The sequence below is a fragment of the Esox lucius genome, chromosome 17 (genome assembly GCF_011004845.1).
Source record: "Esox lucius isolate fEsoLuc1 chromosome 17, fEsoLuc1.pri, whole genome shotgun sequence".
NCBI classification, from domain to species: Eukaryota; Metazoa; Chordata; class Actinopteri; order Esociformes; family Esocidae; genus Esox; species Esox lucius.
The window spans coordinates 23,285,873-23,300,125 of NC_047585.1; the positions used below are offsets into that span (position 1 = coordinate 23,285,873).

A 14,253-nucleotide genomic window follows, 5' to 3' on the forward strand; every position below is an offset into this window, starting at 1 on the left:
TCCAGCCGTTTAGAAAGTAGTAGCTAAATATACACAGCACTTAATTAAAGTTGGGCATTCATAAACGAATCAAATCCCAGTTTTATGGGATGAGAGAGTAATTAGTCCCTATACAACTTAGAGCTCATCTTACCCTTCCTCTGTATATAAATACCTTATATCACGAACAGTATTGTCTAAAGATTGTAACAAAGGATACCTGGAATTACATCAGGTGGTTTAAAGACAGTTCATGCTCATGATGCTCTTGATTAGGAAGGTGAATGTAAGACTGACTTTCAGTCAGCCAGGGTGTTTTATAGCTGACATTTGAAACACTGAAGGGCAATAGAATAGTAGACTGATGTCTTAAAGGACAATGTCACTTTAGTCTACAGCGCCAAGAGAAACTGTGATGTATGGTTTTGTGTCCTTTAAACAGCCATTGAAATAGGGCAGCTAATTTTAGTCACCGCCCAAAATGAATGGAAGGAATGGATTGCTGTGAGTCTTAGCCTATACACTACTTGGATTACCATCTAACACCACCACCAAACATAATTAATAACATAATTAATAGACAAATAACCTGTATCTGGTTTGATTTGGAACAGGGGTATCCAGCAGGTTGACACAATTTATTGATGCAGCATGTTGAGCCCAGACATCATCTATCATTTTCATTCTGATATGATTTATTGAAATGGATCCCAAACCTCTTGAGCCAATGGACTTAGTACAAAACAGATTTTATAAGGGTCCCCCTTACAGTCAATTATTAACCCAAATGTTATCAGTTATATTGACAGAAAGCTTAGTGCAGTACTTTGTCTGGTACACTATGGACATAGCGAAACGTTGCAGGGGAAAAGCAGAAGAATCTGCCAAAATGAAGCTTGTGACATTTATTTTAAATACAGTAGCTCTCATGCCAGAAAAGGATGAAGACCCCTAATTTAGAAGTTGAGGATAAAAACAAAGTGAAGGAGAAGGTAACAAGAGTTTGAAGTTTGGCCTTCTGAAACTGAGTTAACACAGTTCTTGGCCGGGGATTCATTAAAATTATAATTATTATTTATGAAGCCCTTTAAAAAAATTAAAATACTCTCCATGTACTGCTTCCTATTAATTAACTTTTTTTATATCATTTTCTTTCTTTCTCCCTTTTACCTTATTTTCTCACTTCCCAGTGAACTTGGCATACTAATAGGTTATGAATAATTCTGTTTCAGCTTAGACGACAATTAGCCACAATGCCACAGGCCATTCTTCTTTTCCTCTACCAGGGAGAAGCTTTAATACCCAGATGAGAGTGTTCACACTTTCCCCTGGCTGTATCACTCATATACGGCTCCACCACCACCATCACTTGTAAACAATTAAAGGTTAACTTGGACGAATACATTCCCATTGATTAAGTTATTTTTAGCAAACAGTTTACCCCGTTCTGTATTTTTTGTATGGTTGTACGTCATTCTGGGAAAGTCAAAATCCTGAGAGGAGCACTAAGAACTTGAAGTAGTCTTAGAGTACACCTGCAGATTAACGTCAAGAGCCACTGGCAATACAGCGAGGGAACAAATTGTGCTAATGGATTAATCATGTCCTTGTGTTTTCTCTCATGTTTTTCAGTGCATGTTATTGTTACTAATTGGCAATAGCCTGTACATGTAAAGCCTTACTGCAGGGACAAGTTTGTCAATATACTCAAGTCAATATAGAAAGTTACAACAATTACTGCTAAAAGGGAGCAAGACAGCCAGCTCTTCTGGTCCTTGGCAGAAACACAAAGACATGTAACTCTGTAAAATAATAGTTAAATAGTGCAGCTTGATAAATATTCATATAGAGGTTGCAATGAAGGGTTCAAATCCTGGACTAGACAGTGTTCTTAGTGGCAATATTACATGGCATTTTAGAGGGGAACATTTAGGTTGTTTTGTGTTTCTATTTTTTGTGTTCAAGCTCCAGCCATGTAAACAAAGCTGAATGGATGGAACTTAGTGTTCAATAGTGAGAATTAAATGGTGTTATATCACGAAACCTTTAAAAAAAATTCCTCAAATAGTTGTGCTCAAAAACACACTCAGTATTACACTTAGGGTCTCATAGAACATCTTATAAGCAACTATCACTGCAAGTAAGCAAAATGCAGCTAAAGATTATAATTTTACCTGATGAAACTTCTTATTTGTAAAAACATGAATTTCTTTTTCGGTAGACCTGCATTCCATTCAGAATTACAACTGTAATTTTCCCTCTACTCGCAATCTTAAGTCAGTCCCATTGATATTACAGCACAATAATGTTGAGATTTGATGAATGTTGAAGGATGTCTGAGTAAAGCAGCAATAGATATTAGCATTTTCAAAGTCACAAGATGACTCAAGAGTATAAATTACTCACACATAACAGTGAGAAATACGTTTCCCGATGCCAACACCACCTTTTCTCTTGTTGCTCGGTCGTAGATGCCCACGTGGCACTCATATGGCCCATTGTCCGAGATCCGTACCTCTGGGAGTCTGCGAATACAAATGAAACACTTCAACAAAAATTTAAAACATGAATGAAAGTTTCTAATATTGGAAAACATTTCAAGTAGAATTCAGACAATTAATTTAGCAAATGGCATTACTACTTCACTATTTAGTGTTCTTGCATTTCTTCCAAACATCCTCATTGAAGAAACAACCATTTTAGAAAACTATTTTTTTACACCAAAAACCTAATTATTTCTCAGGCAAAAAGCCTCCATGTTTTTGTTTGGAAACAAACAACAGCAAACAATTATTTAGCTAGTCAGCAGATGACCACGATATGGCAATATTTGAAAGGCTGAGAGCTCAATCTGTATTCTGTGCCTGCCTAATGTGTCAACAGTGATAATCAAAGTGAGACACCACCAGTCGCATCTAGGCCCTGTGATTTATTTCCACAAAATGGGAACAATTGTCCTTGTCGCCCGGCAGTTAAAAAAAAAAAAAACTTTGTTGGAACAGCGGCAGAGCACTCAGAGAGCCGGAACTCTAATGAGTTCATTGTTGTAGAGTGTGATGTGTGAGTTTGGTGTGTAAGGATGTAGTGTGTAAAGGGAAAACATTGTGGCGGCTTGTGTGTACACTTCTCAACCTCCAGTCCATCTGGAGAACATGTCCACACTTACTTTGAAGCCCTAAGGAGCCACTACTGATGCTGACTGATATAGCCTCACTGGCAGTCACATAACAACATAAACTATGCATTCCTAATCCTATAACTAATCTCTTACATGACATGGCTGTGCTAATGCTGCATTCTACAAGGCCCTCCGGCTTTAAACGCAAAATAGTGAACACCACAAACATGGTTGTCACACAGTTACTGACTGACACCAGGCCTATTTGAATCGAACGGTGGCAAGAGGGTGTCCATCTCATACACGTTGCTCTCATTTAGCCACACATTTAATCTGCATTTCAGATCACATGCTTTGAATCCTGACAAGATGTGCCTTGAATTCGTTTCAAAAATTAATCTGAGCATAATAACAACGTAAAAAAAAAATGTTTTCCTTGAGAAATATCATATGCAAATTCACCGCTAATTTTAGTTTTGAGGGCACTTTCACAAATTATGATTATGATTTGAGGAGAGCACTGGCACTAGTAGTATCTATGTTGGCATTACATTTGGATCCCTCTCAGTGTCTTGGCTACACTAGCTGTGCCTACAGTACCAACTGCAATTAGACTCCAGTCCAGCAGATCTCTTACATTTTAGCCACCCAGAGTGACTTACAGAGCAATTGGGGTTAAGTGCCTTGCTCAAGAGCTCTCACTTGATCTCTGACTCTTTTTAACCCCTGTGTCTTTGCATGCCTGACTGGGTGTCTGGCTCACTCTCTCAGCCCAAACACTACTGAATGGGGTACCCAGCATTGTGCAATGTGTATTTCCAGGATTCCTTCAGCCTGCCTTAATATCTATGACTCATAAGACATTGATTTGCATAAATACCTAAATTGACCTTTGCAAAGCTCCACCTTTCATGGTGACTATTGCAACCTCTGACAACATTTTAGCAAAAAGCTCCATTCCTCTTTTAAAATTAAACTTAGACTACCAATTGCTTACACAACTATGCATTTTGTGGTATAATGTCCTTATTCACAGGAACCTGGTATAATGAGGTACAGTGCTGAGAAAAAGTATTTTCTCAATGTTATGATTAATGTTATTTTTGCATATTTTTGGCCTTGACTGTTGTCAGATCTTGCACCAAACCAAATTATAGATAAAAGCAAACAAACACACAAGACAATGTTGACAACTATTTAAAATATTTGTTATACAACACCCATTGACCACTTAAAAATTAAAAAATGATTATGCCACAATTAGCAACAATGATTACAACCAAACACTATAATCACTGATCAGTCTCTTACAATTGATCAGTCTCTTACAAGGACCTTTGTACCCTGTCACACCCCTCCTTTCCACTTTGACATCAACATTTCTCAGTCAACCCCTACTCACAAGGCTAACAGCAATGCGCTTCATCTCATGTTTACTAACCAAGGCATACGCCTCCGGAATACCCATTCCCTCACCCCGACTACTCTCGCCTCCTCTATCCTATCATCTCTCCCATCTTATGAATCCTCCTCCCCTTTGTATCCTGGGTATTTTCACCCTACTCTCCTCTCCTTCCAAGTCCTATGACTCTTACTAGCCCCTTTCCTTCTGTCCAGCTCAGTACTCCCCTAATGCTCTGTTGTTAAATGACTAACTGCAAGCTCACAGAAAAAGGAGGGAAACCAAACTTCAGAATGACCTAGCATTCATTGACTCACTCTTTGCTACCTTCTCTTAACATCCATGTGCTGCCAAAGCCCCTTTACCTTACTTGATATTCCAAGCTTCTTCTATCCCCAGGAAACTCTTTTCCAACTTCTCCTCACCCAACAATCCTTCTCCCCTCAACCACTTTCAAAAATATGTCGATGACATCCATACCTCATTTACTAAGCCTACTAGTCCACTGGATGTTCACTACCAAACTTGGCAATGTATCTCTAGAGGTTGTCCTGGGTGACTAGTGATGTTTAGTAATCCAACAACACCACAGCATGACCCTATCATCTCTCCCCTAGTCCCTTCACAACACCATCTCCAGAGACCTCATTCCTTAAACGTGATTTATACTCCAATGTCAAACACATCAGCACAAGGTCCGCAGACACCGCAGAGAGCTGCACAGGCCCGCACAACCAGGCCGCGTAGGCTACATGCAACAGCCCAAAATAACTCCAAGCGCGTAGCCACGATGATTGGTTGGAATGCGGAGGGAGGGGTTTACATAATTAAGAAATATTTGAAAGGCATCTTTTTCATCCATGTTACGCATATGCTGAACAAGCACACTGTATTCTCCCTCATCTGCTCAAGACATATTCAAAGGCCTCGTTGACAACCTCCTTTAGCCTCTTCTCTCTTTCCTTCTAATTAACTGTATACAAATCAGTTCTTCCAACTCATCATCCTTCTCCTCCTCCTCAACTCATTTGACAAGTTCTCTCAAACTCACCATTCCAAAAATAAATTGTTTTTATGCATCTCCCCAGATCTAGTTAGGTGGCTATTATAGTGTTTACCAACTATACAGTTACAGTTACTTCTTCTGTGAAGTGTCCCTGCTCTACAAGCGAACAAACCAACATTTTGCAGGACAGCACCTGCCTTGTGCAAATTGTTTTATGATGTAATGCTATCTACAGAACAAGGCCGCACAACTATATAAACGTTAAGCACGTCTCCGTACACCCGCATATGACATTAACAACGCAGACCCACAGAAGTATAAACCAAGATTTACATCCCTCATTAACTCATTCCTGACCACTGGCTGCAGCCCTCTAGATGCCAAAGTCACTCCACTCCTAAACAAATCAACACCTGACTCCCCTTTGACACCTCTGACAAACAGACCAGTATCCTTTCTACAGGACTATTCTATTTTATTGGATTTTGAGTTGCAATAACATGTCTTTGGCTTTGTGACCACTACCTGTCTTTGTTTCCTTTCTCTATCATCCTTCCTACACTATATTTTAAAGAACATGTACTTGGCATTGGGTGGATTATGTTGCATGAGAAATTCCTCTCGTTATATTTCTACAAAGACCCATTAAAATCTCACTTTACATATTAGCATTATTAATTAAACTATCCTTACCAAATACCGCTTTCACTTAACTATATCTCACACATTGTCAATGTCAACTTTATTTATAAAGCACATTTAAAACAACTGTCATTGACCAAAGTGCTGTACAGGACAGTATACAAAATATATGAAATGTACAGGGAAAAATTACATAGATACACATAAGACAAAGACAAAGAAATGTAATGCCAACTCAGCTAAGATTAAAAGCCAGAGTAAAAAGGTGCGTCTTTAGCAATGACTTAGAAGTGTGTATAGTCTGGGCATTTCGAATATGCAGTGGTAGGCTATTCCAGAGGAGGGGACCAGCCACCGCGAAAGCTCGATCCCTTCTAGTTTTAGCCTGGCTTTTGGGACAACTAGAAGTAACTGTTTAGCTGACCTCAGTGCTCGGCCTGAAGAATGACAATGTAAAAGTTCTGACAGATATAAAGGGGCCAATCCATTTAAAACCTTAAAAACAAGCATTCAAATGTTAAAATCAATCCTGAAATGAACAGGAAGCCAGTGGAGGGAGGCCAATATTGGTGTTATGTGCTCCCGTTTTCTTATACCAGTTAAAATTTGAGCGGTGGCATTTTGTACTAACTGGAGCCGATTTAATGTTTTCTGATGCATAAATAATTAATGAATGGTAAAGAGTGCACAAACCAAGTATTTATAGTCAACTTCTTTTAGTTGCTCACGTAGACATAAGAACAAGAAACCAGGCATGTCTAGTTCAGCCAGCCCGCAATAAAAACTGATGATCGTTATCCTCGCTGGATTCAAAGCCAGGTCTCCCACGTCAGAGATTGTGTCGTTAACCACTACGCCACGGAATCTTACATCTGCTGACAACTGGTATAGCATTTCAACATTAGATCATTAACATCACATCACATTTCAATATGTCGCTAGACAACATTAAGCATTGTGTTAAACTAAGTAATGTTTCTTATTAAGTTTACCACCACCACAAATAGCATCTATGAACTGTATGGCTTTTGCCACTTGCAGTATTAATAGCTTATTAGCCATTTGTGAATTACATTGATACATAAACTATCAATATAGGTGACGATAACTGACTTTTTAGTGAAGTGAAAAGACGAGAGAATCCTGACGCTAGCGAAGGTTTTGTCTATCCTGAACAGATCGTAATGCATAATTTGAAAATCCATCAGAAATAATCACAGTATAACAGTAAACTGTTTTATTTTAGGCTTCCTATATCGTGGCTACTGAAGGTTGTAGCCAGTGAAGTGAACAAATCCTAAGGAATAATGTGTTTTGACTGGGACAAGAGTCAAACACAGGACCTGTTTTCGACATCTCTAACCACTACGCTATTTAAGAAGGGGTTGTCACACAGTCAGTCAGTAAGTCAATAAGAGACATTCGTCCTTCAAGGCCCGGCTCCACTTACGTGGTCCGGCAAAAACTGTTTTAAAATATTTCACGCTATCACTCTAGCGACGTCTACATTGTCATAACGCGTGATCAGAATTACAGATGAATAGATAAGGTTCTATAATAATTTTTGGCTCCATTTGAGATCCGGGGCTATTCATAAAAGATCCAGGGCCATTACAGAATGCCCAGGACAAATGATGCCAATGGTGTCCAGTGTGTTATTTTTAATTCATCCCCATGCATTCTAGCTCCAGTACAGCACATATTTTCATGGCACTGTAACTATTGCCTTTAAGTTATCCTCATCTTGATGTTACCTCATCATAGTCAAAGAGACAGAGCCAACTAAACAGCTGTACAAAAATAGCAACTATCCTACAGTCGGTGCACTTTTTTTTTTTTAAATAAACAATGTAGCTCCTCTAATGAAAATGTATAATTGTGCTCATTAATTTAGATTCCCTGGTGAAATTTTGGCAATGATTTTGAAAACATAACTGATCATGCATTGTTTTTTTAAATTCTATGTAAGGATAGGGATCCTATGAAGCCATTTTTATCACATAGTTGTTTGATTCCTTCTGAAATTATAATGATAACAAAAATCCCCCAAATGGTCCTGATCAAAAGTTTACATACCCTTGAATGTTTGGCCTTGTTACAGACACACAAGGTGATACACACAGGTGAAAATGGCAATTAAAAGTGAATTTCCCACACCTGTGGCATTTCAAATATTGCAAATAGTGTCTTTGTAGAAATAGTGAATGAGTTTGTTAGCTCTCACGTGGATGCACTGAGCACGCTAGATACTGAGACATGGGGAGCAGAAAATAACTGTCAAAAGACCTGCGTAACAAGGTAATGGAACTTCATAAAGATAGAAAAGGATATAAAAAGATCCAAAGCTTTGCAAATGGCAATCAGTACTGTTCAATCACATATTAGGAAGTGGAAAATTCAGGGATCTCTTGATACCGAGCCAAGGTCAGGTAGACCAAGAAAGACTTCAACCAAAACTGCCAGAACATTTTTCCGGGATACAAAGAAAAACCCACAGGCAACCTCAGGAGAAATACAGGCTGCTCTGGAAAAAGACGGTGTGGTTGTTTCAATGAGACCAATATGACGATACTTGAACAAAAATGAGCTGCATGTTCGAATTGCCAGAAAGAAGCCTTTAATGTGCCAATGCCACAAAAAAGCCTGGTTACAATTTGCCCGACAACACCATGACATGCCTAATTTGCATTCTTCTGCACGAAAGCTGCGCATGGGACGCAGCTTTCGTGACTTTCCAGCATGACAATGACCCTAAAAACAAGGCCAAGTTGACCCTCCAGTGGTTTCAGCAGAAAAAGGTGAAGTAACTAGAAAAGATATCAGAGCACTAGGTCTCTTTCACAATGTATTTAGAAAGATGAGACTTTGGGACAAAAAGCCCCTCTCATTCTTGCCCCCCTTTCATTATTCAAAAACAAATACAGCATTTTCTGAATGATTGATAATCCATCATGGTGATGTCATTGTTCCTAGAGGCAAATTATTTCTAGGGTGGAGAATTATCACTGTAACACAATTAGAGACTCCACATTAAACAAGGAGGTAGGGCTGATCTTTTGAAGTCAAAGGAAGATTTCACCACCAGCTGTTGGGTGTTGTAATCAACCTTTGATGTCAAAAGTCAAAACTTTTCTAACCCTTTCACAACTTGGATTCCTAACAATTACAATAGGTTCCTGAACTACTGGACCATTGTTACAATAAGTGTTTGGATGTAGAAGTTATTTACTACAACAAAAGTTCAGGACATTCCTCACACATTCATCTCATTAAAATAGTATCACGCAGTGACTCAACACACAAGCCTTTTATCACTGCGCAGAATAAATATGATACTACCCTTTCACACTACAAAAAACCCATATGTACACATATACACAAGGAAATGATCGATGACAATAATTGCATTCAAAAACAGCAAAAGCAGCAGGCATACAGAGGGAGAGGGAGATCAATCCTCCCTTGGGAATAGTCTATAAGACTTTAATTCATGTTTTCGTCATGCAGCCCATCATATCCATACCTGCCAGCAGTGATGTGTTACAGGGACAGGGACGGAGATCACTGCACAGAGCAGGCCCTGTTCACTCATCCAGACAATCTCTGCAGCAAATCAGCTAACATGATGTCAGCAACTGGGCTTTAGTTTTTCTCTGCTACAGATCAGAAGTCCAAATACAATCCGTACATTTATTTTCAGGGTTGTAGTCAGCCTATTCTTAACAATGTAGACTCAAACTCATAGCCAAATTCCTCTTGAAATGTATAACATCATGTGAAAGCAAATTGTGTTTATAAATAAATAATTTTGATGTTACAAAACAGCTTACTAACAAACTGCCCAAAAATTTGCCCTAGCTATCAAATTGTTTGCTTTAACATCAAATATACCCCACAGCATATACACTCACATTAAAATAAACCAATGTTTAGGAAATATATAATGACATCTAACCTGATACTTATGTCATGCAATAAAATGCAAATTAATTACTTAAAAATCATACAATGTGATTATCTGGATTTTGGTTTTAGATTCTGTCACTCACAGTTGAAGAGTACATATGATAAAAATGACAGACTTCTACATGCTTTGTAAGTGGGAAAAACTGCAAAATTGGCAGTGTATCAAATACTTGTTCTCCCCACTGTATATTACTGTGGGCAGAAGTTAAACAGTTGTTGGTCAGAGCATTTCCCTGAAGCCGCTAAGACTGAACGCCTCATAGATTTCTGCTGTAGTAATCAGCATGCCAACTATATTAACCACTAAAATTAACAAGCAATTCAAAAAAAAAAAGGTATCATGACATTCAAAACAGATTAAGTGCCATTTTAGTGAATTAATAATTTGAAAACTGCACATCACTAGGGGCAAATATATTAAATAAATTCAGTCTGGGGCCCAATTTAGAAATGAATTGCTTTTCTGGGACCAGAGGACATTAAAAAATACTAAACATACTATATGTGTTTGACAGTATATTTCATTGCCCTTATGTAGTTATAGTTTTTTATTTTTTTCATAAACACAAAAACAAATAATAAAATGTCCCTTTTTCCCATGGAATAATAAAAGTTTGTATAAACAGACTGAGAACAACTCATTGCTGTTTCAATTGAGCAGAACTTTTGGCAGGGGTAATTTTTGTTAGAATTCATGTCAGTTCTAGAGCTTTAGCCCATTTACCCCTGGATGCTTTGAGTAATGGCAAGCTTAGATGACAAGCCAGGAAAACTAGCAGAGACCAAAGTTGCACTGTGACAAATAAATTGTGGTTAATACATAAAATAATTTGTCATTGTAAATCTCTTATCTAGTAAACTAGATAACCACTGCAGGGAATACATTTCTGGGATATTTCTAGGCTGTATCAAAAATGTAAGTGTACATGTAGAGCAGTGTTGCTAACCAATGACAACATTTTGCTCACTGAATTCTCCTCCCACTGCAAATGATCTCATTTTACATTACGCACATTAAGATGACATTTTACCAACACTGCCGTTGTCACGTCTCGCATACAGGCTGTAGCAATGAATCTTTATACAGTTTCCCAAAAAACACAGACAGCAGGCAGAAATGGATTACATTTGTAGTGACCAATGGCAAGCATGCAAAGATATTACACTGATGGGTCCTTTCCTGAGAGTTTTACAAACTTCCTTCAGTTGTAGCCATTATTAGCCTGATTGACTCTGTCTAACTATCTCCAACACAGCATCTGCTGGTCAGCAGATCCTGATTGTACATGTAAATAACTAGTTTGCGTTTATCTTAAAAAACAAGTTCAGTGTATTTTTCTGTCTTTTTTCATAGCTAACTACTGACAAACAGGATTTTCTAGTACAGTTCTGATCTAGGGAAAAGGATAATTAACGTTGTGCCATGTTTTGCAATGCACAGGGATTCACTGCCGTTGCTGTTTTTTGACAGTTGCCACATGTGACTGCTTATGTATGTAATTGAATAATTAATTATATTAATGAGGATTAAGTGCACAACCATAGCATCCGCTGAAATGTCCACGGATGGTTATATTTCAGTCAAGTTAACCAGAAATGTATGAATGGCTGGCCTACAGAAGTATTAACCACTTTCAGTTCACAAGAACATCCACCAAATACACCTCTATGTTGTAGCTGCAGACAAGCAGCCATAAGGCCTCAATGACTCCAATAAGGAAAGAACTGGACTGAAACACTGTTTATTAGTAATATTTCCCAACTTCAGTCTGCAAGTACTCCCAAAAGTATACATATTTGTTGTTACATCTGACAAAATCACCTGATTCAACCCATTGGGACCCTGATGTTTAGTTTACAAGTCAAAACTAGTGCGTTTGTCCATGGCTACAACCACAATGTGAACTGTTGGAGATACTCTGTGATTGGAGTTTGGGAACATTTGGCATAAAACACAGGGAGTTACAGTTTGTGGAGACTAGAGAGGTGTGTTATGCAGAGGTAATCATTCTCCACCAGTGTTTCCTTTGGAACGCATAATTTAAAGAGGAAGTCCAGTAAAAAAATCCCATTGGTGTGAGCACTGTGAGTCTGTGCATTGGGAGGGGTGTGGCTTAGTGATTTAAAATGTAATCCATTACAGTAATCAGTAACTTAACTTGTGGAGTACCTCAATTCAGTAATGTAAACTGATAACTTTTTTTATTTTTGTATTACTTTCACATTAAGAGACATTAGAAGACAAAATGGAAATATCAACTGACCCAGAATCTATCCAAGATTTTAAAAAGGCAGCTATAAATGGATTTTCATTTTGTATTTTACCTTAAGGGTTTGAAATCATTGCTTTCTACGTCAATATAATATTATGATTGGATGCAATAGCATACTATGTTTTCCTCTAATGTAGGATTCATTTCTTCAAAACATTGTTGAAAAATAAATGCTGCTTTGCAAGACCAATGATGCTTGTGGATTAGTTTAGGGGTCCCATGGAGGGTAGCGCAATTTGCCAGCAACATATGAGTTTGAGGATTAGTAACTGAAAATTGTTGCCTTGCCTCGTTGTACTCTACTGTCTCCTAATGTTGGCTTGGGCGCTTGTGAGCTCAACCAAAGGCAGGAGAGTGCATTCCTTTCAACAGGATTCTGGTCTAAAATTCCTGGTTGAGCAAGAAGCATGATAACGTGTTTCAAGGACACATATCTCGACTTTACCTGTCCCGTAGGAAATGCTATGAAAAAGCAGGGCCTTATTCACATCACGAAAGTGGAGAGAAAAATGGGGTACAATTCAAAAAAGAGAAAGGCAGCTCTCATGAAATGGGATACCTTGGGCTATACCAAAATGGATTATGTGGCCAATTGTTTAGATTGTGTTTGTAAGGCTTACATATGTCAATATCTAAGCTGTTACAGTCTATTAAATTGCACATGATCATAACATGCCTGTTAGGCCAGGAGGAAAAATACTGAATGAGCAGAAATTGCATTGACCACTAAAACCCCATGGGTGTGTTAGTGGCTGTGGGTCACAAAAAAAGGAAAAGGCAGTTTGGCTTCATATATGTTTGACATACAGTATATAACCAGGACCACGTTCACACAAAACGCAGTGCTAAATCCTATTTTATGCTCATATTGGTTTCAGGCTGCTTATTTGTATAAGCACATTGTGACATTTGATGTAAAAAAGGGATTTCTGAAATACATTTGATTGATAAATCAATGAATGGTTGTCTACAACCTTCTCCATAAAGCTTGTCCAAATTCTGAGAAGACAGCTCTTAGATAAGATGGAAAAAGGCTTGGTGAGATGAAAAAGCAGCAAAGGGTCACAGAAACCTCAAAACCGTTAGAGTATTTTGCTGAGTGAGAGCCTGTCTGTAAAGCCTCTTGAAGAACGACAGCAGGCCTTGCCCTTTAGTTTCCGGAATGGGTTAACCTTTGTTTCACAGTAGTACGGGAAATTCGCAGGGGAATTTCCTGCTATTTCTTTAAGAGAAATCCAACAGTTTTGTTCATAGCTTGTATCTAGGACCATCTATCAAAAGGCTTGCACAAAAAGATACATATGTTTGATTTATTGTGTAGAATGTACTTTTTACTTGGTGATTGCCATTTATATTGTCACAAAATATTTTTTTTTCATCAAAAAGCCGTCAAGGTAAAGAGGGGATATGATCTGTATCACAGTAATTTGACAAATAGCAAGCTATCTTATTGTAAGGCCAAAGGCAGCTGATAACAATATAAAAGACTGAAGAAATCACCTGCCTTTCTGTTTGCTAATCTACCACAGTAATATTGACAGTACAGGTTCAGCTTATCCTGAGATGAAAAACTGTATTATGGAAAAACAAACAAAAGATCATAGTCAAGTGCATTCTGGGAAGGTAACTAAATGACACCATTCATTTTAAGTTCATAAGATTGGGTATTGTAGGGAAAATGTACCCATGTCAGATGGAAACAGCAGATTATGACGTATCAGAGCTCTGCTTCCCTCTCATCTCTTAAACTCTGTGTTCTGCCATTGAGGAAGCCACTGGATACATAAGAGAGGATTCAAATTCATCATGACTGGTCTTGGGTGACTCTGACAGGAGCCCCCTTTACCTCTCCGCTTGACTAACGCCG

The 14,253-nt window shown here is 38.2% G+C and overlaps 1 protein-coding gene across 3 annotated transcripts in view; it reads right to left on the bottom strand.

Annotated features, from left to right (window-relative positions):
* The window catches only part of igsf21a (immunoglobin superfamily, member 21a), a 241,803-nt gene that overhangs the window by 68,678 nt on the left and 158,872 nt on the right, over window positions 1-14,253 (bottom strand). For all 3 annotated transcript variants that reach the window (XM_020055162.3, XM_010881651.5, XM_010881650.5), the window contains one exon: window positions 2,386-2,504. In XM_020055162.3, the coding sequence (XP_019910721.1) occupies window positions 2,386-2,504 (119 nt within the window). The remainder of the gene's footprint in view (window positions 1-2,385; window positions 2,505-14,253) is intronic.